The sequence below is a fragment of the Nuphar pumila genome, chromosome 16 (assembly GCF_984573655.1).
Source record: "Nuphar pumila chromosome 16, dmNupPumi1.hap1.1, whole genome shotgun sequence".
NCBI classification, from domain to species: Eukaryota; Viridiplantae; Streptophyta; class Magnoliopsida; order Nymphaeales; family Nymphaeaceae; genus Nuphar; species Nuphar pumila.
The window spans coordinates 67,274,927-67,297,067 of NC_143264.1; the positions used below are offsets into that span (position 1 = coordinate 67,274,927).

At 37.2% G+C, this 22,141-nt stretch overlaps 1 protein-coding gene across 2 annotated transcripts; it reads right to left on the minus strand.

Moving 5' to 3' along the window:
• Positions 1-1,236: 1,236 nt before the first annotated feature.
• On the minus strand, positions 1,237-21,252 carry SRS (Seryl-tRNA synthetase). Of its 2 annotated transcripts, XM_089992117.1 has the most exons (10): positions 20,942-21,252; positions 20,328-20,479; positions 20,055-20,148; positions 18,858-19,006; positions 18,683-18,775; positions 15,805-15,984; positions 10,122-10,288; positions 9,856-9,990; positions 2,336-2,429; positions 1,237-1,691 (listed from the first exon to the last, which is right to left on the minus strand). In XM_089992117.1, the coding sequence occupies exons 1-10, from the start codon at positions 21,183-21,185 to the stop codon at positions 1,407-1,409; spliced, it is 1,593 nt and encodes a 530-aa protein (XP_089848243.1). In that variant the 5' UTR covers positions 21,186-21,252; the 3' UTR covers positions 1,237-1,406. The 2 variants fall into 2 exon arrangements, with proteins under 2 accessions (XP_089848243.1, XP_089848244.1); XM_089992118.1 differs by lacking the exon at positions 9,856-9,990.
• Between the last annotated feature and the right edge of the window lie 889 nt (positions 21,253-22,141).

Sequence of the window (22,141 nt, forward strand, 5' to 3'; positions counted from 1 at the left end):
AGAAATCCCGTTCACTTGTGGTAGGTTCCTAACTTATAGGCACATACTCCCCATATATATATATATATATATATATATATATATATATATATATATATATATATATATATATATATATGTTTTATATTTGATATCCGAGATGCGATTCCAGAACCAGATCAGCTACTAGCTCCAAACATGTCTTTGCGACGGATTTGGAGTGAATTACATTTACATATATGCCTTCTAATTTACTTGATGCTTCCGACTTTATACCTCTTGTAATTAATATCTATAAATGAAGGAATTGCTAGAATACCTCCAGAATATGAAAGTAGAATAAGCTCTTCCAACTTTCCAAGAAGTTTGATCAAGGTGGTTATTGCTTTAAAAATAATAATTCCTTGACAAACGCGGATAGAATTTAGAACGAGTCTTATGCCCGACTTCTGCCACGTGCATTGCGAATAAAGTTTGCTTTTTCTGCCATTAAAAAAATCTTTTTTTACCTTTTCTGGTGCTTTCAAAACACTAATACAAAAATTAGTTAGCTGCATGAAATGATGGAGGCTCGATGCCTGGGATTGCTTGGGTCATAATATACTTTTAAAAGTAAAATTTCACATTTAAAATCCAAATCCATGTCTAAACATGGACATGGACATAGGCCTGCGCCGCTGTAGAATTATAATGTTAGAACCAATTAGATGTGGATTTAGATCCAAAATCCATGTCAATTCCCAATTTTACATCCAAACATGGCTATGGGAATAGGCTTGCTCTTCAGTAGAATCACAATGATAAACCAATTATATGTGGATATGGATGTGAACTTCTAAAGAAAGGGGTGCAGACAACTCTTAAACCAACCCGTATGATTGACACATGAACATGCATGCACACAGATGATCAGTCATGCATGCCCTTGTGATCAAGGGGCGTGTCTTTAACAAGAGATAGCATCTTCAAGGCAGAACTACCTGAAAAAGGCAAAAACTAGGATAGGCACTACATTTCTAATGGACTGATCCAAGTAGCTGTTTAATCTATTTTGATGAAGTAAAAGAGTGTTCCATTACGTCAAACACATCATGCCATGCATATGAATCTCCGGATTACTGTCATCGCGATTCATATATATCTTAAGCAATTGGGGACACGTTAAGGAGCTGCCAGCATTGTCTGCTTAATAGACCTTTCATTAGTTTCTCTTATGAAAGCAATTCAAAAAGTGAAAAACACTGTCACGCAATTGAATGAATCAGAAACTTCCCTGAATTAAATCACTAGAACTTCTCAAATAATGTAGCATCTCTGCTTTTGTGTGTGCGTGAGCGTGTGCATGTGAAAATATTGGCAACATATTCTTAAATATTGGGAAAAAGGCATCATTAAAGCAAAAAATAACAGTTTAGTCATCATCCACTTCATTTTGGCCTGGGTGAAATAACATCAAGGCCACCAATAAATGGTCTCAATGCTTGGGGGATGATCACAGACCCGTCTTCCTGCTGAAAATTCTCCAACAAACATATTATCATCCGTGGCACGGCACATGCAGTTGCATTGAGGGTGTGCACAAACTGCGTCGGGGTAACATTGGATTTCCCCTTTCTGGCATGCGGTGGGAGCAACTGCTCAGCTGGGTAAGGCCGATACCGGATTCCTAGCCTTCTGCTTTGATAGTCAGTACAGTTGGAGGCACTCGAGATCTGAACACAAGTGAAATCATAAATTTGTTGTGGCCGTCAGGTGCCCTTAGTAATCAGGTCATGTCTACTTTGATCACAAACTGCAAGGATCAGCTGGGCCATTCAGATCTATGCAGTCAAGAGTCAAACTGCCAGGTCTTTGAAGCCCAGACAGCGTTTTGAAATCTCTCAACACCTGACAACTGCCTTCAGGCAAACTCGTACCAAGGCAGGCTCCAACATAAAAGGGAATTGGATGACAAGGGCCTTGGATGTCCCAAGCCCATGTTAAACCAAAAATGTAAAGGGACTCACCTGATTTCTTTCTAGAACGGGGGACCAGCATGAGTGTCAAGTCAGGTCCATAATTCTTAGGTCATGTTTGTTACAGGGCCTTGGGTGTGACGGCCCTTTCACACGAAACACAACCAGCATGCCTAAACTAATTAAGGTTTTTTTGGTGTAAAAGATGGCGACATCCTCCAACCCACAATATCCAAAGGAGATGCTCATCCCAGACCCCCGTGGGAAAGAGGTTCATTCCATATCAGAGGATGCTTCTTCCCCTCGCTTTGGGTTGAAACAAACACCCCCTGGTAGATTGCTTCTACAAGAGGAAAAGAAAAAGAAAACCCATAAAAAAGAACAAAATGTGTGATAAGTACCTCCCCATAGCGTCCAAGACCTGGCATCCATGCTTCAATATCAAATTTACGGTATGCAGGTGCGCCTAGATCCTCTGACGCCATATCCAGGATCCTGCACATGCACAGTTGACAATGAAATGAAAGAAAGGTGTCTAAACCAGAATTAAATGAAGAAATCATCCTTGGAAACTATGTCCAGTCTTTCATTTTTGCACCATGAAGCATGACACAGGTTCAGAAGGGCATTGCGAGCACTGTTAAATACATTGTCTTATATATATATATATATATATATATATATATATATATATATATATATATATATATATATATATATATATATATATATATATATATATATATATAAGGGGAACCATCCAACCAAAGGAAGGTCCAAAATCTACAATCGATGATAATAGATGGCATTCCTTCTCTAACGATCGAGTTTTTCATTGATCGGACTTTACATATTAGATTTTTATCATTCATTTAGTGATAGACATGTTTTGTATTATGAATTTTCGATGTTTAGATGCGTTTTTGAAAGCGCTAAAAATCAACGGCCTACAATACTTTGTATGGTAAAGTTTTAAATGCATTGTGAACCATAGATTTTTCACGTTTTGAAAAACTGGTCTGTTACACTGTACTGTACATAATCCAGATCGGGTCGGATTCTCCTTTACATAATTTGGATCGGGTAAAAGGTTTCCTTGTACCTTTTTCACCCCCCCTCAAGTTGATCATGGTTTTGGACCATGAACAACTTGCTTTTAAGCATCCAAAAATGATCATTTGTTAACCCTTTGGTAAATATGTCTGCAACTTGTCTTTCAGTACTGACGAACTCAGACTCAATCTTCTTTTCTTCAACCTTCTGTCTCACAAAGTGTTGGTCGATCTCAATGTGTTTAGCACGACTGTGATAATGGATTGAATGACATGCTGATAGCACTTTGATTGTCACATAGCAAGGTAGTGTGGGATATCTTTTCTCCTACTTCTGTTAGTAGATGCCTGACCCATGTGACTTCGGCAGCAGCAGAAGCCATGGATTTGTACTCAGCCTCAGTGTTTTATCTAGCGATAGCTTTTTGTTTTATGCTACTCCAAGAAACTAAATTTCTTCCAATGAAGACACAATATCCTGATGTAGACCTTCGTTCGTCAGGATCTTCGGCCCAATCTGTATCACAATACACAGTAATTTCGTGCTCATCTTTGCCATATGACTGTGGTGAATATGTCAGTCCATCCCTAATAGTCCCTTTCAGATATCTAAGGATCCTCTTGACCGCTACCATATGTCCAGTACCTGGCGCATGCATGAATTGAGACACTTGATTGACTGAATAAACAATATCAGGTCTAGTAAAAGTAAGGTACTGCAACATTCCTATTATGCTTCGATACCTAATGACGTCATCACACAGATCTCCATCATGAGCACTAAGTTTTTGATGAAGCACACTCGGAGTTCCTAGAGGTTTGCAGTCTTTCATGTCTGCCTTGCTGAGAACATCTACGGTGTACTTGTGCTGAGTGAGTGTCAAGCCATGAGCCTGATTATCGACTTCTACACCAAGAAAATAACGCAGAACTCCAAGGTCTTTCATTTTGAACCTCTGACCTAGTAAGTCTTTAACTTCTTGAATGTGGCCCGCAGAGTTTTCCGTGATGATAATATCATCGGCGTAGATTAATAATAGAGTGGTCACAGGCTGGCTTCTAAAAATAAATAATGAGTGGTCCAGCATGGAACGTGAAAATCCATGTTTCTGAATCTCCAGCGAGAAGCTATCAAACCAGGAGCGAGATGCTTGCTTCAGACCGTAGATAGCCCTTTTTAACCTGCACACATGGGATTTACAATTTTGTTCTTGATATCCAGGGAGTTGTTCTATGTATACTTCCTCCTTCAAATCCGCATGCAAGAATGCATTTTTCACATCAAGTTGACTCAACTTTCATCCATGTTCAACAACCAAAGAAATGATAATTCGAATTGTTCTCATTCTTACAATCGAATTAAAGGTCTCATCATAGTCTTGCCCTACTTCTTGAGTGAATCCTTTTACCACAAGCCTTGTCTTATATCGTTCAATGGTTCCATCTGGCTTGTACTTTATTTTATAGACCCAATTATATCCAACAACATTTTTGTCTGGTGGTCTGGGAACAACTTCCCAGATTCCACATTCATACAAGGCTTGCATTTCATCATTCATGGCTTCTACCCATTTGGTAGAAGTAGCTGCCTGATAATACATAATGGGCTCATCTTCCTTATTGATGGCAGTTAAAAACAGTTGAAGATCCAGGGAGAAGTTGTTATAGCTAACCCACCTGTCAATAGAATGTCGTATGCGATTTGATTTTCTGACCTCAAGAGTAGGATTGACGACTGAGACATGGTCTAAGTGGCTTGATGTTGTCGGCCTCTGCCTAGAATAGACGATGCCTTTGTATCTGCCTGATACTTCCACTCCATGCTGTGATTCCAACGTCCCAATGTTCTCAAACATCTCTTCTTCTTGTTGTACGCAGTCTGAGGAACAATCTTCATTGGAACTAGCAAAAAGTTCTGAGCTCAGCCAAGGATAGTAAACTTCAGTTGGCATATTCGTTGTGTCGGCTCCGTGATCAAAATTTTGTTCATCAAAAATAACATTTCTTGAGGTTCTGATGCGTTTGTTGGTGGGATCATAACACCTATATCATTTGTAGTCATCTGCATATCCCACAAATCTGCACTTCTGGGCCATGTCCTGGAACTTGTTTCTCAAGGACTGATCAATATGCATGTAGCAAACACACCCAAAAACACGCAGATCCTGATAACTGGGATGAACTCCAAAAAGACAGTGATAAGGGGACTTATTTTCCAGAATAATCATAGGTAGTCTATTTATCACATGCACGGCAGAATGAAAAGCCTCTATACATAGGTTGATGGGAAGATTACTGTCATGAAGCATACTCATGGCACTTTCAACAATATGCCTATGTTTTCGTTCAGCAATCCCATTTTGTTGAGGGGTGTGAGGGCAGGATACCCTTCTTCCTATTCCGTTATTTCGAAGAAAAGAAATAAAATCACGGGATCAGAACTCCCCACCTCCGTCACATTGGAAATATTAAATGGACTCGGAAATTTGATTTTTGACTAAAGAAAGAAAATTTTGAGACAGAGAGAAGACTTCCGACTTATTTTTCATGAAATATATCCAAGTGTATCGAGAATAGTTATCAACAAAAATTAGATAATATCTGCTCCCGGATCCAGAGACAATTGGAGCGGGTCCCCATACATCAAAACAAATTATCTCAAAAGGTTTTGAAGCTCTCTTATTAATGGAATGGAAAGGCAATATATGACTCTTGCATGAAAGACAACTGGAACACTTATGATTGCTCTCATCCCAATTGAGACTTTCTTTTGGAATGAGATTATTAGAAACAAGTTTTTCAATGAAATGACTCCCACAATGTCCTAATCGACTATGCCACAAGAATGACTTATTACATTCAGAAATTCTAAAAACATTAACAGAAGAGGATGAACGTGACTCTAGTGAAGACTTTGAATTCAGATGAACCGTGTAGACAGCATGACATGGAGCTTCTTCAAAGACATATATATTGCCTCGTCTCTTTCCTTCAACGAATGTTTCCCTCGTGTGTAGGTCCTTGACCTACACAGAGAAGAGAGTGAATTCAACTGAGGCATTATTATCATCAATAAGTTTAGAAACAGAGACAATATTTTTCTTGATGTCAAGAGCATGTAGAACATCAGAAAGAGTAAGAGTGAAATGTGACATGGGAATGACAATTTTTCCAACATGAGAAACAGGATGGTGGGATCCATCTCCAGTGACAATCTTACTTTTTCCAAAATAAGGAATAGGGTTAGAAATTTTACCTACATCGCCTGTCACATGAGTCGCTGCCCTTGAATCAATAAACCAAGTGCCTTCATCACTCTGCTTCAATTTCAACTCTGACAAGGCAGATATCAGCAGATCTTTAATCTTTCCACTGTCTCTGGTATTTGTGAATCTTCTTTTAGTTTCTGTTTGTGGACCCTTTCCTTTACTCCAAATTGTGCCAACAGCTCGCCTTGATATGCCCCTTTTTGTTACAAAGGAAGCAAGTAGGGATGGATCTTGGTCCCTGCGCATGAGCTAACATGTTTGGAGTGGGAAGTAGACTACGCCCTCCATATCCACTTCGCCCTTGTCCTCCTCGTCCCCGTCCTCTACCATAAGTCACACCTGTGGCAAAAATTTGGATGAGTGTGACTTTCTTCAGAGAATCCCTTCAGAGTCATTTCATACTAGATCAATTTGGCTCATAGCTCATCAAAGGTAGGAAGAATAAGAATGCACAATAGTGAAGTGACTATCATATTGTAGTCAGATCCCAATCCACTCAGAGTTTGTTGCACCATGTCATTGTCACTTACGTCACATCCTATAACTGCAAGTTGATCTGTAATGATCTTTATCTTGTTCAAATATTCCATGATAGTCATGGAGTCTTTTCTTAACAACTGAAATTCCCTTTTTAGAAAAATCATCCTTGCTTGAGAAACCTGTGAATACGTCTAAACCAGTCGTTCCCAGAGTTGTAGTGTTGTACAATTGTCGGGAATGACAACAAGTACCTCTTGAGACAAGGTTGAGGTGATGTACGCAACAACTGATTGATCTTCCCTTTCCCAATTGAGAAATTCTATATTTTTGACATACACGATCGAACTCGCCCCTTGATCATCTTTCTCTTCCCTCGGAACAAATTCTGGTGGGACTGGAGTGGTTCCATCCAGGTGACCTAAGAGACCTTGGCTCCTTATAAAAGGAATGATTTGTCTCTTCCAAATCAAGAAGTTCGAAGTAGTCAACTTTTAGAAACGAGTTGGTTGAAAAAACTTGAAGAGAGATTTGATTGAGAGGAATAAGGATCCATAGAGAGTGAAGTTCAATAAGAGTGTTCACGAAGTGCAAGAGTTCTCACACAATGCTCAACCTCCTTTTTTTTTTGCTGTCAGAATCAGGGAATAGAGAGACTGAACCCAATAGTGAGACTGAACCCCTCCCCTTTTATGCACTCCAGAAAGCTGATAATGATGTGAGAGAAGACTTTTCCCACGTTAAATGTATTTTCAGACAATTAGCAAAAAAAACTTTATATATATTTTTAGACAAGGAGCAAGGGATAAACAGGGAGAAAGCAACTCAGCAAGAATACATTTGAATATGTAAAAATAGATGCGTGGAGGAGATTGAACAAACGATAGCAATAAAGAAGTTCAAACAGGTAATATCAAACAAAAAGGAATGAAATAGGGCACGCGATTGGTTTGATGTTTCACGTGAATCGATTTCAGCGATTCACGTGAAATACAACCACTTGTTTTGTTTTTGTTTTTTTAAGGTCTGAGTTCACGTGAACCTCAAATAAAGAGAGAAGTAACCCCACGTGAGATGTGGGTACACAGAAAGAATCAGAAAAGGAGATAAGAATAAGGGAAGAAAGAAAAAGGAGAAGAGTAGAAAAGAGGAAGGAATTAGAAAACCTCAAAACTTCGATTGCCGCACCTGCCAGAACCTTTTTTTGCCCTCAGACAAATCTATGCTCTGATACCATGCTAGAATTCCATCTGCACCTGTATTGGGAAGAGAGAGAGAGAGAGAAGAATGCGAGAAAGGGGGCTTGCGGCAGTCACGATTTCTGAAAAGAAATCGTGACCTAAAACTTTGTATTTATTTTACATTACAAGGGAGTGGATCCGGGTCTGGTGTAGCGAGACCCGATTAAAAGAAAAGGTTACAATGTTACAATTACATTGTACTGTACATAATCGAGATCGGGTCGGATCCTCCTGTACATAATTTCGATCGGGTAAAAGGTTTCCTTGTACCTTTTTCAATAAAGTCTTCATGTAAAGCATATTTCTTACTAAATAAATTATAATGAACAAATATATGAGGTCTGATCGATGATATGCTCAAGCATTGAAAATGGGGAGTCGTTCGATCGTCGATGGTTGTATATTTTGGACCTTCCTTTGGTTGGATATATATATATATATATATATATATATATATATATATATATATATATATATATATATATATATATATATATATAAAGAGAGAGGAGTAGGTGCCTACAACAGCCTACCGCGAGTGAAGGGGGGTTTCCGAGTTGTTTTTCTCAAATTTGATAGGCGATAATCGAGCCGATGCTCTCTCTCTCTGAGAGGCGAGCCGATGCTCGCTCCCTCTCTCTGCAAAGCGAGCCTCTGAGAGGCGATGCACAATGCACAACTTATTTATTTTTTATGTAGATATTTTATAGTTTTTGTTCTTTGATGCTTTGATTTAGTGAATTTGCTCCTTAGAGTTTGATTATTTGCATTCACATTGTAGAAAACAGTGTTATATTCAATATTTAAAGTACTATTTAAAAAAAAATTTAGGTCCTAACCCGTCTGAGTTACCAAGTCAAGGATGCGGCGATCCGAGCCCGAGTCATGGGTTTGCCAACTATGCTCACTCTTTTCTCCTCTCTATTGTGTATAAATATGAGATCTCTCTCATACTTTAGATATGCTTCTCTTAAGTATTTTATTAATAAAATTATATTTTTTATGTGTGCTTCCTTGCCCATTAGTGGCTTGTGTTGGTGAATACCTTGTGCTCTTGTATTTTCCATTAGTGGCCATTGTGTATTGCCTTTGAGGCTTTGTATTTGTGATTTTCGTTGTTGTATAGCTCTTTGTAAGCTTTTGTATTATGCACATACCTATTGTATTTCATTACATGGTATCAGAGCCTTGGGCTCTTTGATCTTATTGTACTTGCCATCTTGTTTGAGGTTGGTGGTTACCGATTCAAGCCACTATTGTTCGTGATCCACCTTCACCATAGCTGAGAAAGAGTATACAAACGTTATCTCCTTCAAACTCAAACTCAATGACTCCAACTACTTGATATAGACAACTGCTATGGAGAACCATATCAAAGGAAAAAAACTATGGGGATATGTTAGTGAGACCACTATGGAACCACAACTCAAGCTCACTTGTAAAGGAGATCAAGTCAAGGCTCTTAATGAAGAAGAGAAAAGGCATTGCAAGAATACCAAAGGAAGATGGAAGATTGAGAGGCAGCACATGCTCAAATCCTATCTTGCACATTTTCATTGTTGTATAGCTCTTTGTAAGCTTTTGTATTGGCATACCTATTGTATTTGGTTACAAGTACTTCAAACACAGATGATAAACTACTAATACTCTTGCCCTACTTGGCATTGGACCCATCAGATAAAAACATCTAGAAGGATAACAAGCCACTTCAACCAACTCTGTTCATAATCCAAAATATTTTAACCTCAGTAACTTCATAAAAAAATTCAACAGTCTCGGGTCCTACCATGCTACAAATACTGAATTGTGAAAAATTAGTGGAAAGTTCAATCATATCTTTAAGAAATGATTTTGGATTAGCTAAAAAGTGGACTGTAATTACTTGAAATGCAAGCCAAGAGAAGAGAAAAGATCCTCTTCAATTCTGATCAACTCATCATGGTAGAAATCACTTTCCTCTGGTCGGCACAAGATAAACATCTCGACCTTGCTAAATTGATGGACCCGATAAAGACCCCTGCAAGAGTTTCACATTGTAAATGAATTTACTGTTGGAGTTGTCCTGAGACAATGAGTTCACTATTGATTCAAGCCCTCGCATTCAGGTATTAGGAAAATGTAAGAATCACATATAAGTCAACGGCTTACCTTGTTGCAGTGCCAGCAGCACCAGCCTCTGTACGAAAGCAATGGGAGAAAGCCACATACTTCAAAGGCAATTGTGAATCAGAAAGAATAGAATCTATATGGATTCCTCCTACTGGTATTTCTGCAGTTCCAATGAGACATTGATCACTTCCTTCAATGGAATAAACCTATCAATAACAGAATGGATATTTGTTATATTATTGTCATCAACAGCTAGTCTAAACTAAGATTTGAAAGAACAAACTAGCCTACCTGTCCGAGAAGCAACAAGCATAAACAGGTTCAACCAGTTAAAATATGATTAGAAAAGGAAATACAAGTGTTTACATTCACCAAGATTTTCAGTTGCAGGCAGCCAGGTTGGTGCTTGATCTATATATATATATATATATATATATATATATATATATATATATATATATATATATATATATATAAAGGGTGTTTTTGTAATTCTGCCCATTAGGGGCATTTTAGTCTTTTTACATATATTTTATTTTCCATTTTCTTTTTCTTTTTTTCTTTTTCATTTTTCTATTTTATTTATTGTAAAATGTAATTAATGCATTGCATTGGGGGTCCCAACAACCAAAGGAGTCGTTGGACCCCCAACGAGTCCCCTTTGGGCCTCCCAAGGTCTTCTCTCACACACTTTTTCTCACTCTCTCCCTCTCTCCTTTGTGTATAAATAGAGGGGCATTCCCCCCATATAAAGTATGGTTTTTCAAGCCCTCATTCAATAAAGTTCATATATTTTTTATGTGTTGCCTCTTTGAAGGCTTATTGTGTTGTCCCTTAGTGGACTATTTCTATATTTCTCATTGTGTGTTTGGGTTTGTCCATTCATTGGACCGTGTGAATGCATTAAGCATTCTTGTTATACCTTTCTGCATACTTTCTTACATGGTATCAGAGCTCGATTATAATCACCTTCGGTGCATCGGAAAGCATGATATTAAAAAAACAATCGAAAAAGTGGTGAAGTATTTGTTACCTCTTTTCTTTCTCTACGTTTTGATGAAGCGTTTGTTATCTCTTATCTCTCTTCCTTCTATTTGGAATTACTTGGCATGTATTCTTACACTTTTCAAGTATTTAGCCCATGCATTACGCACGAGAAAAACACTTGTTTTTTCTCTACCATTGAATATATATATATATATATATATATATATATGTTTATATTTTGCATGATTAAAATAAAAAAAGGAAATATATGGTTTTTGAAAATTCTAAAATAGTATTTTAACCATCATTGAACTTGTTTAAGAAAACTAGATATATGTAGTATGTTTTGAATCTTGAAGCCTTTTTTAAAATAATTCTAATATATATATATATATATATATATATATATATATAAAACCATGAATTATTAATTCTAGATGTTTCGTCAATCATTGTCTTATCTTAATGATTTGATAATGATGTCTTATTTTATAAAATATAAACTTGTTTTTCACATATATATATGATAATCGTCAAATACAATTTGTATTTCATCCTTGATAGACATGCATGTTCATATTTGAAATTCTTGATTCATTATATACTTAAAGATGTAAAATTTTATATAATCACTTGCATTAATGTTAAACTTGATTGAAAACATGTTTATTTTATGAGACATGTGGCTTTAATTATTGCATGAGTGCTTTTTCTATAAGAATGTATGCACTTAGTCTCTCATATGGTTTCTTTATTCATATGCTTTGGTTACTTGTTAAACTCTCGTGTGTCATCTTTTGAAAATATGCATTTTTGTATTACAATTGATAGCATTAAGATGTTCTCAATGTTTGAGAATGGTTCTAGATTTTTCATCTCTAGATTGTCTTGAATACATTTTGATAACCGTTTTGTAATGCTTTTTAAGCATTTTTATACATAAATAAAATTGTTTATTTATGTGTGTCGTTCCTCTTTTACCCTTTTTATGGGTTTTGCTTAAAGTGTCTTTTAGACACCTCCTTTTGAGTGTTCGAAGAGCATTTATGGAAGACCACTTTTTGCTTCATTACATGATAACTCAATGTTCTCTAAAATGTGATTGCATTATGATAAATGATTTCATAACCTTCTTTTGGCTTCACCCCTTAGTGGGTGTGTGTACTCGCACTTTATGTGCATTTTATTGGTTCATTCTTGAACCTATTGCATTCAAAATCATCTTCTTGTGTGGGCTCCATCCCACTTTAATGAGATATTTTCTCTATTTTATGTGTGCCTTTTTTAGCATGTTGCATTGTGTTCATTAAAAAAAAAGCTTTCGTGAGCTTCCTCTTCTTACATGATATAGAAATTTCATATGCATTATTTGCTTAATGTTTCATGATAAGTCTTTTTTGGTATAAATTGAAGAATTGATCATGATTAAGCATAATTTGTGTTTATGCAAAGTAGTTGTTATGAAGCATATTGTTATGATTGATTATATTGGACCTTTGATTTGATTATTCAAATCGGCCCTTTTTGTAAAATCTTCTATTTGGAAAATGATTCCCTTAAGTGTTTAATGTCTTTTTATGGCATTTATATTTGTCCATCACATATTGTTATTTAATGTATCATTTGTTTGGCCTTATTATTGTTATATTAGAGATGTTTGTTGAAGTGAGTTATGTGCACCTCGTGTTATGTCATTTTAGATTGTCAACTTGTAATTTGACTCTAAAATGACTTGTTATGTGATCTCTAATTACGAGTGTGTCACTCGCTTATTTTGGCCATTGATTTTATTATGGATGCTCTTAATTATGTATACATGTGATGGATGTCTAAAGTTTGAAACCATAAGTGTTTTAAGATATATTGAAATTGATAATCTATTAAATGTTTGTCATTACAAGTCTTATTGCCTCAAGTGTCTTCTTCTTTTATGCCTCTTATCTAAGTGTCATCATATGTAGACAAGACATATTGTTCACACCTTTGTGTGTGTTGGTAGCCCTTTGTTGGCTTTGTTCTCTTGGTCTAGTAGTTGAACGCACTTGTCTTGAGTGTCATCATATGTAGACAAGGCACGTTGATTCATACCATTGTGTGTGATTTTAGTCAATGTTGGCATTTGTATCCTTGTTCTAGTCGCTGAGATGTATGCCCATGGTTAGCTTCTTTCACTCATTTGAAGTGTCTTTTTATGTAGACAAGAGATGTATTGTCATACCTTCGTGTGTGTTTTAGCCCATGGATGGCTTGGTACTCTTGTTCTAGTAGCTAAACATGCTTGATTTTGAGTGTCATTTTATGTAGACAAGAGATGTTTTTAGTCCATATTGGCATTTATTCTCTTGTTCTTGTCGCTGATACACTCATTTCAAGTATTATTATATGTAGACAAGAGGTATTTTATACACACCTTTGTGTGTGTCTTTGGCCTTTAATGGCATTATGTTTATGTTCTTGTTCTAGTAGCTTATACACTTGATTTATGGGTTTTGAAGGACTAATGAGGTGGTTGCTTGTAGTTGATGAACGATTGTTGAAATTTGCAAATTTTCATTATTAATTTGTTTTTTATCCCCATGTATCATATGGGATTTCCTTCTAAATGAGTTTTTCATAATCCTTACTACTTACAAAGAAAAATATTTATGGATAAAAGGATCATATCATTGATATGCATATTTGAAAAGCAATTTTACATCTTAGCATTTAACCTATAAGGGGATTCAAATATTTTGCATATTAAGTGCTTATGTTTTTCGGCCACTTAGTGAGTTTTTGCATTTGTAAATATTTGAGTGAGAAATTCCTCAATGAGTAAGGTTCTCTACTTTAAATAATATTCATTCTTGACTCTTGGGTGAATGTTTTTTAATTAGATCATGTCCTTGCAAGTTCACATATGGCATTTGTTTGGCATAGAATTTCTTATAAGATGTGAGAGAAATCATTAACTCATCTTTTGTTGATAAAATATCTCCCTATTGTTGATTTATGTGTGTTAACCATGCTTTCTTTCGTATGCTCTTATACACATTCCCTTGGGAGCAATTTGTTCTTGTGTGAACATTGTCTTCTTAGATATATTTCTAATACATGAAATTTTTTAGTTGATCTTAATACAAATCTCATATTTTGTGTCTTTGTGCACTTGTGAGTATTCTCCATGCATACATTCCTTACTTTCAAATATTGATAAAACCCTTTGTGAGAATGCTTTTGGGAGCCTTAGTGCTCAACTATTCTAAGAGATTCAATCTTTTGCATTTGTGGGTGTCCCCTTTATACCTTTGGGTACTTTTATTCAAGTATTCTTGGTGTGTCTTTGCACACGTATTCCTTTGTGGTGTTGGTGCTTGAAGTGCACATCTTTGAAGGCATTTTTACATGGTTCTTGGAGATATTTTTGTTCAAATGTTCTTAGTGTGGCCTTTGTGCACTTATCTTTCTTCAAGAACTTAGTGTGTTTTATCAATGTTTAAGTTTAATTCGTGTTTTGCATAATACTCAATCAAAATGCATAAAATATTTTTTGAATCATTGTCCTTCTTAATCAATGTTATGGTCTATTATTCATTTTTTATATTTCTTATTTGATTAAGATACAAAGATACTTTTTACCTGGAGTTTTTTTGGCTTGTTCCACAGGATCTTCAAGATGAGATAAAAGAAACATCTATAGTACATCGTGAAAGAAGCTTGAGGATGATAATTAAAGACAGTTAAAGGCTGACATTTGCAAAGTTATTTCATGTGTTATAAAGTTGATGACTTCCATTGAAGATTTTTTTGAAAACTTGGAACCCTCCTTTTATATCTTCAAACTTTTTGTTATCCCCAAGCAAAGTTTGAGGGGGGGGTGTTAAAATATATGTAATTATATAATTATATATATATATATATCATACCCGATAAAGGGTGTTTTTGTAATTCTGTCCATTAGGGGCATTTTAATCTTTTTACATGTATTTTATTTTCCATTTTCTTTTTCATTTTTCTATTTTATTTATTGTAAAATGTAATTAATGCATTGCATTGGGGGTCCCAACCAAAGGAGTCGTTGGACCCCCAACGAGTCCCGTTTGGGCCTCCCAAGGTCTTCTCTCTCTCACTTTTTCTCACTCTCTCCCTCTCTCCTTTGTGTATAAACAGAGGGGCATTCCCCCCATGTAAAGTATGGCTTTTCAAGCCCTCATTCAATTCATATATTTTTTATGTGTTGCATCTTTGAACGCTTCTTGTATTGTCCCTTAGTGGATTATTTCTATATTTCCCATTGTGGGTTTGGGTTTGTCCATTCATTGGACCGTGTGAATGTATTAAGCATTCTTGTTATACCTTTCTGCATACTTTCTTCAATATATATATATATAGAGAGAGAGAGAGAGAGAAACTTTAAAGTAGTGTTTTTAATAACAAACTGCAAGTCATAATCCATAATGAATTAGAACCAGTTGAAGTGACCCCCATGACTGGAGAAACCATAATTTGCTTAAAAAAAACAAAAGCACCCATGACCAATTCGGACCGGCCACTTATAGATTTCTTAAAACCAGATTCCCATGTGTAATGTATATCTGGACAGCTGTCATGGGTGAGCGAGCTCCAGTCACAAAAGACATGAACTAATTAGCTGTTCTGACCAGTACTTCGCATGGAAACAACAGCAACGTCCCGAATATTGTATGCAGCTGGCAGCATTTTGAATTGATTTCATTGAAAATAAATTGTTACATACCTGGGTATTTCGTCCCCGAGGTTGGAAACCGCATTTTTCAACTACAGAGGATCGAACAATCTCAGGTGTAATGAGGGGCATAAAACCTCTTTTCATAGCTTCTGAAAGCGTCCAGTTAACAAGAGCCATTTCAAGTAGAACTGCTTCATTCTTAAGGTAGTAAAACTTTGAGCCACTCACCTATTGAATTATAAGCCAAAAATATGAAAAACTCGGTACAAATGCATACATGTAAAATATACAGGTTAATAACAACCACAGTTGTGTGAACACTTAAATTATCTTGCTTCAAGGCTTCAGGGAAGGGAAAGTTGATGACCAGAATGTCCTTATCACAAGTCATCTACGCTGAGATTTCTGAATCTGATTGCTTGGAAACTTTTTGGACTAATAGTAACAAGAGTAACTACGGATAGACTCAGCATTCCAAATATTCATTTCATTTTTGCATCATATATGTTCCTGAAGAAGGGAATGAGCAGAAATCCAACACTTGTTTTCCCTTGTAAGCCTTTCTTAAAGATAAAAGATAAGGAGAGATGTTTAATGACCATACTCAGGAGACAGATTCCAAGACTTTGGGAAGTCAAATTGGAAACCTGCCACTGAGATGTTTGAGCGTGACAATACACTTGGGACCTTTTAGAGAAATTTTGTGGGTGGTGGTGGAAGACTGGATTGGTAAGATACTTTGCTAGTTGGACAGGTATTTTTTTATGGTATACTTTCCTAGTTGGACAGGCATCTTTTTATGGTAGTTGGAGAGGTATAAATTTGACTCTTTCATCCATGCATTCCAACGTACCTTCTTTTGCTTTTTGATACCCAAAGGGTGGGGAAAAGACGGAAGAATGTTTTTGCAGCACTTTTGCACTTTTGAATTAGTGATGTGGGACAAGTATTTACCCTGATTAAATTGCCTGGGGCTCCACATTAAGGAGAACGAGCATTCTCAATAACATAGTGATGGCTATTGAATAAGGAGAATAAATGGTCTGCATGCCCATTTCACATGGCCATCTTGTGGGGATAAGAGGTGATCATGTTGTAGAGGCAGCTAAAAGCCCCAGAAAGGTTGGGCAAGAGTTTTAGAAGATTTTGACACCAAAGTCCTTTAGATGCTGTTGTAGAATCATCACGTGACTAAGATAGTCTTCATATTTATTAAAGGTATGTTTTGGGATGGAGCTTTCAAAGGTGCCACATATGGGCTTCATCTGCCCTAGACAAACAAGAATGGACTTGGAAGAACAAATGTTTGCAAAGCATAGAGTGTTCATCCTGCAAAGATCACAAAGGAAAACGAGGGCCCTTCAGAAGGAAAAAATTTACACTCAATGAGGCCTAGACTCAATAATAGGAAGTCACTTTCGAATCAGCAATGGCATTGGGTGTCAGAACTACATAAGCCTCAATGGCAGAGTCAGACAATAGTTTCTGGCCAACTTTATCAAACAGATGAAATTTGATATGTTTTTTGTTTGTTTTCAGTTACACATGGGAAGTTGATACAACTCATTGTGGTAGAAACATATAAAATCTAGGGAAGGATTACAAGGCTGGAATGCCAAATTGCAACCTTATGCTCGAAGATTGTTACTCATACACATGAAAGTTTGTTTGCATACTAGGAGAAGGAAGCTTTTCATTTTTTGGAAGCCAGCTTCTGATAAAGCTTCCGAAGCATGAAAGAAGATTGTAGTTACATGCATCTAAAGTGAGCTTCCTAGGAGATGAGTTTTCAAGGCTTCCAAAGCATGAAAGAATCCTGTAGTTACATGCTTTGAAAGTGAGTTTCCTAGAAGGTGAGTTTCAAGGCTTTAAGAAGCTTTTGGTGAATATGATCTAGCAGCAAATGATTTGAGACCTAGTAAGGTTTTCCATTAAGGGTAGTGACAAGAAGTAGTGTCTCCTGAAATGCTCATGTTTGGTAATTAAGAGATCGATTCAATCCTTTTTAAAAGTAAATCAAGTTAAAGCCGGTCTAAGGCTCATCTATTAGACAAGTTGAGCTCAAGGTCAAAACTAGGCTTGCTAAAACTAAGTGAGCTCATTAAGAGGCTCACCACAGACACAAACAAGTAATATATACATATAAATATACATATAGAGAGAGAGAGAGAGTGTGTGCAAGGCTAAGCATGTGTTCATGTCTTCGTGTGTGCACCTGCCTGTTGTGTGTGTATTTGTGTACATGTTCATGCAATCCTTTACCAGAAAAACATTGCTGGTATAGAAGAATTTCTTTGTGCTTACGTTTGGGAGTCGCAAGTTTGAATCCCATTACCTCTCCCTAAGAGAATAAAGAAAGACTTTTCTGTATGGCCAGTATCCAACTCAACTAAGCCAAGGTTGAGTGCAATAGCTCGGGTGACTTGGGCTCAACCAGCTCAGCCTGGTATAAGAAGTAACAAGTAGACTTTGATTTTGGGCATGGATTTGGCTAGGCTCACGTTCAAGTGTTTTTCCAAGCATAGTGTATACTGAATTTGTTGTCAACTTGAATAAACTGAAGCCACAAAAGACCTATTAGGTTGCACTTTGATCCAAACCTGTATTACTCAGTCAAATCTAAACTAGCTGTTGTGCAAGCAGCATTATGTTGGTTTTGTACAAGCAACAAAACTGCAGTCCAGAAAAATGCCCATCTAAGACATCTGAGTAACAAGTTACGCAAACTTTAAGATCTCAGCTGAGCAGAATAATTCCCAGTTAGATAACCGTCACAAGATTTTTGTTTGATTCACATTGTATGGATCTTTGTAAGGGTTTGTCTATAGACTGTGGTGTATTTTTTTCAGCAATGCATATGACAAAGGCAAGTTATAAAAAATCAAACCCGAAAAAAAGTACATCGATAATCTCAGAATCAACATACCTCTGCAGCTGCATCAAAATCAAATAGGTCAAGTTCTTTACCAAGCTGAACATGGTCTTTGACAGGAAATTTGAATTCCCGTGGGCTCCCAACCTGAAACAGCATAATAAAAGTTGAGTCCTTTTAGGAAGTGTTAACAGTGAATTATCCTAGAGAGAAAGAAAAAGAATTATACCATCTTCCTTAAAGAAGATTGATCTTCTCCACCTATCGGCACATCAGGATGGGTGAGGTTTGGTATACATTGAGCTTCTAGTTGGAGTTTATCACTGAGCTGTGCAAGGTCTTCTTCTAGAGCCAATAGTCCCTCCTTGAGATTCTTTCCTACATACAAATCCGCATGGTATCTTAAACCAAAAAAGCCTATGTCACCATATCATAGACCTTGATCATTTAGCGCTTTTAATCATAAAAGCACCATTTAAGAGATAAGAGCAATAATTATTTACCATTTGTTACACAGTAATTGTGCTAGGAATCTTTATCATTTATCTTATTAACAAAACGGACAGATTTAATGCTTCCACATACTACCACTCCTAAAGAGCAGTGATTCAATATCCAAGAAGTTTCAGTAAGTTGGCACATTTCTTGCCCATAGCATAGTCCACCTCAGTAAGATGAATGATGCTCAATATCTCCTATTCCTTTCATACAAACCGTGACATTGATATGTAATGTGCTTTCACTAGTTTGTAGCACCATTCAAAAATCTGTACAGCCAATTAGCAATTCCTTTCTTTTAACGTGCATATCATCTTGCATTCTACTTATAATTTGATACACAGTGATTTAGACTTTTGGATAGCTTAAGAAAATGTCTTGGAAGTAATGTGCATCATGTCTGTATATATATGATGTAGAGCATTCCACATGACTATGAAAGTTAACAAGTTATAGAAGCGGAAAACCATTCAAAAATGTGCACAACCAATTAGCAATTCCTTTCTTTTAGCGTGCATCTCATCTTGCATTCTACTCCTTTCATAGAATTTGACACTAAGTGATCTAAACTTTTGGATAACTTAAGAAAATGGATTGGAAGTCATGTGCATCATGTCAATATTTTTATGATGTCGAGAGTTCCATATGTATGAAAATTAACGAGTTATAGAAGCAGAAAACCATTCAAAAATGTGTACAACCAATTAGCAACTCCTTTCTTTTAATGTGCATGTCATATTGCATTCTACTTCTTTGTTAGAATTTTACGCACAATGATCTAGACTTTTGGATAACTTAAGAAAATGTCTTGGAAATAATGTGCATCACGTCAGTAGGCATACGGTGCCGAGAATTCCACACGTTATGAAAAATAGCGGGTTATAGAAACAGAAATCAAGTACGTACACATAAACTCGGAATCACCAACCTTCTTCAATGAGTGCTTGTCGGACCGAGGGCTCGAGCTTCCCCTTCATTTTATTCGCAACGACATTCCTTTCCCCACGAAGCCGTTCGACTTCCTGCCATAAGTCATCGAAAATTAGCTACGCAATGCCAAGCATTACTCAAACAGAAGGAAATCATCAAGCCACCAGAAAAACCTAAATGGACAACATTGGTGAAGATAAACAATAAGGGGAAAGGAGTAAGTGGGGTGAGCAGGAGCAAGAATCATGGAGTTTACAGATAGGAAGGGAACCTTTTGAAGGTTGCAGAATTGATCGTAGAGGTCGAGTACAAGGTCCAGATTGGCCATGGAGTTCCTGTTCCTCATGTTGGTCGCAACTGCCTCCTTGTTGTCACGTATCCACTTGAAATCTATGGCGGCCTTCCACTGTTGAGGCTTCCCATCTGCGTGACCAACATTTTAACAAAATAAATCCCCATCATTTATATTATAAGAGCGAGAGAGAGGGGGATTCTTGATACCCAGAAAAGATGGACTTAGGAATTTAGAATTTAACAAAAAAGGAAGGGAAGAGCAACGAAATTGTGGGTTGTGGGTTAGAGAGAGAGAGAGAGAGAGAGAGAGAGAGAGCTGGCAGTAACAAAGAAAGGAAGGGAAGGAGGTAAGCAATCGGTGGGTGGGTTAGAGAGAAAGAGTGAAGCAACACATTGAGACACAAAAATACATCCCCATTTATAACAACAGAGAGAGAGAGATTCTTGATATCCAGAAAAAAAATGGACCCAGGAATTTAGAATTTAACAAAGAAAGGAAGGGAAGAGCAAAGAAATTGTGGGTTAGAGAGAGAAAAACAACACAGTGGGCAACAATTACAAACATACATCCCCATTTATAGAGAGAGAGACCTGATGATTTGTCTTGCTCGGTGATTGGGGAGGTCTGAAGGGCAGTTGCAGAGAGTGGTGTTGCTGCTAAGCTGGTGTAAGTGAAAGGTTTGTGGAGACGACGGCCATGGAGGAAGAGTGTGCTTGTGGTGGTAGTGATGAGGGAGGAAGAAGAAGAGAAGAGAGTGCTCCTGAAGATGTTGAAGGTTGGGACAGAGGCCCATCTCAGGGTTCCTCCTCCCACGCCTGCAAAGCCCACCAACATTATCTATTCCCCTCCCTCGCTCGCTCTCTCTGCTTTGCTTTGCTCTGCTTTCTGTCCGCTCGCCATTTCGTTCTAGCCGATAGCCTACCTATGAGAAACGGTTCGGGTATGGATCGAGTCATTCATAACCCGACTGTACCAACATTCCAACTTTCCAAGTGTGGAATGTGGATATTGGATACAATTTGAGATATGGATCTGACCCATATCTTAAAGGAAGTTGCGGACGCAGATATGATATGGTCTTGTTTTAATGGTGAGAAGAAACTACCACTTTGGTTTTGACCTCCATTACAGATCGAGAGGTGCCACGTTAACCGTGGTTCTTTTCGATGTGGGCAGTGTAAAACTCTACGAGTGCTTCCTTCCAGCCCATCCTGGTTTAATTCAATCTGTGGTAACGTAACAGGTGTGCACCTTGGGTATCGAACTCTTGACCTTCTTTAACTTCAACGCCTTAAACTGACCTACCTAACTAGGTGTTCAGAGCCGGTGATTCACACTTCTTTTTTTTTATCAAAGGCAAGCTGGCGTTAGGCAGACCCCCACCAAATATTCAACGTACCACTTGGCTTTGAACCCGCAACGTCCCACCACAAAGAGACTTGCACTAACAGCTCCTACCAACCACGCCATTGGTAATGCAATTCATACTTGCATATATGGCGGCGCCACAAATTGAGTACAAAAAATCTTCTTCAATCTCAGTTTAGATGTATTTTTTCTTATTGCAACAACGGCATTCGAAAGCCAATTCCACTTATACTTATAGCCCCAGTCCAGCTCTTATGAACAGGTCTTGTTTGGACAAAAAAAATGAAGATCGTGTCTAGAAAGATGGTTGAGTGGTTGATAGCTTCAACCTCAAAGTCTTTAGGCACAACTAGACTACCCTACGTAATACCTACTTCAATCTCGAGGGACTTGCATATAGTTTTAGGCGAGGAATGAGCACT

Excerpts from the sequence above, each read along its gene's own strand:
- SRS (XM_089992117.1), bottom strand. The coding sequence starts at position 21,185 with ATGTTGGTGGGCTTTGCAGGCGTGGGAGGAGGAACCCTGAGATGGGCC. Across the intron at positions 18,776-18,857 it reads AATCTTCTTTAAGGAAGATG|GTTGGGAGCCCACGGGAATT; the intron begins GTATAATTCTTT and ends ATGCTGTTTCAG. Across the intron at positions 1,692-2,335 it reads GTCTTGGACGCTATGGGGAG|ATCTCGAGTGCCTCCAACTG; the intron begins GTACTTATCACA and ends ACTTGTGTTCAG.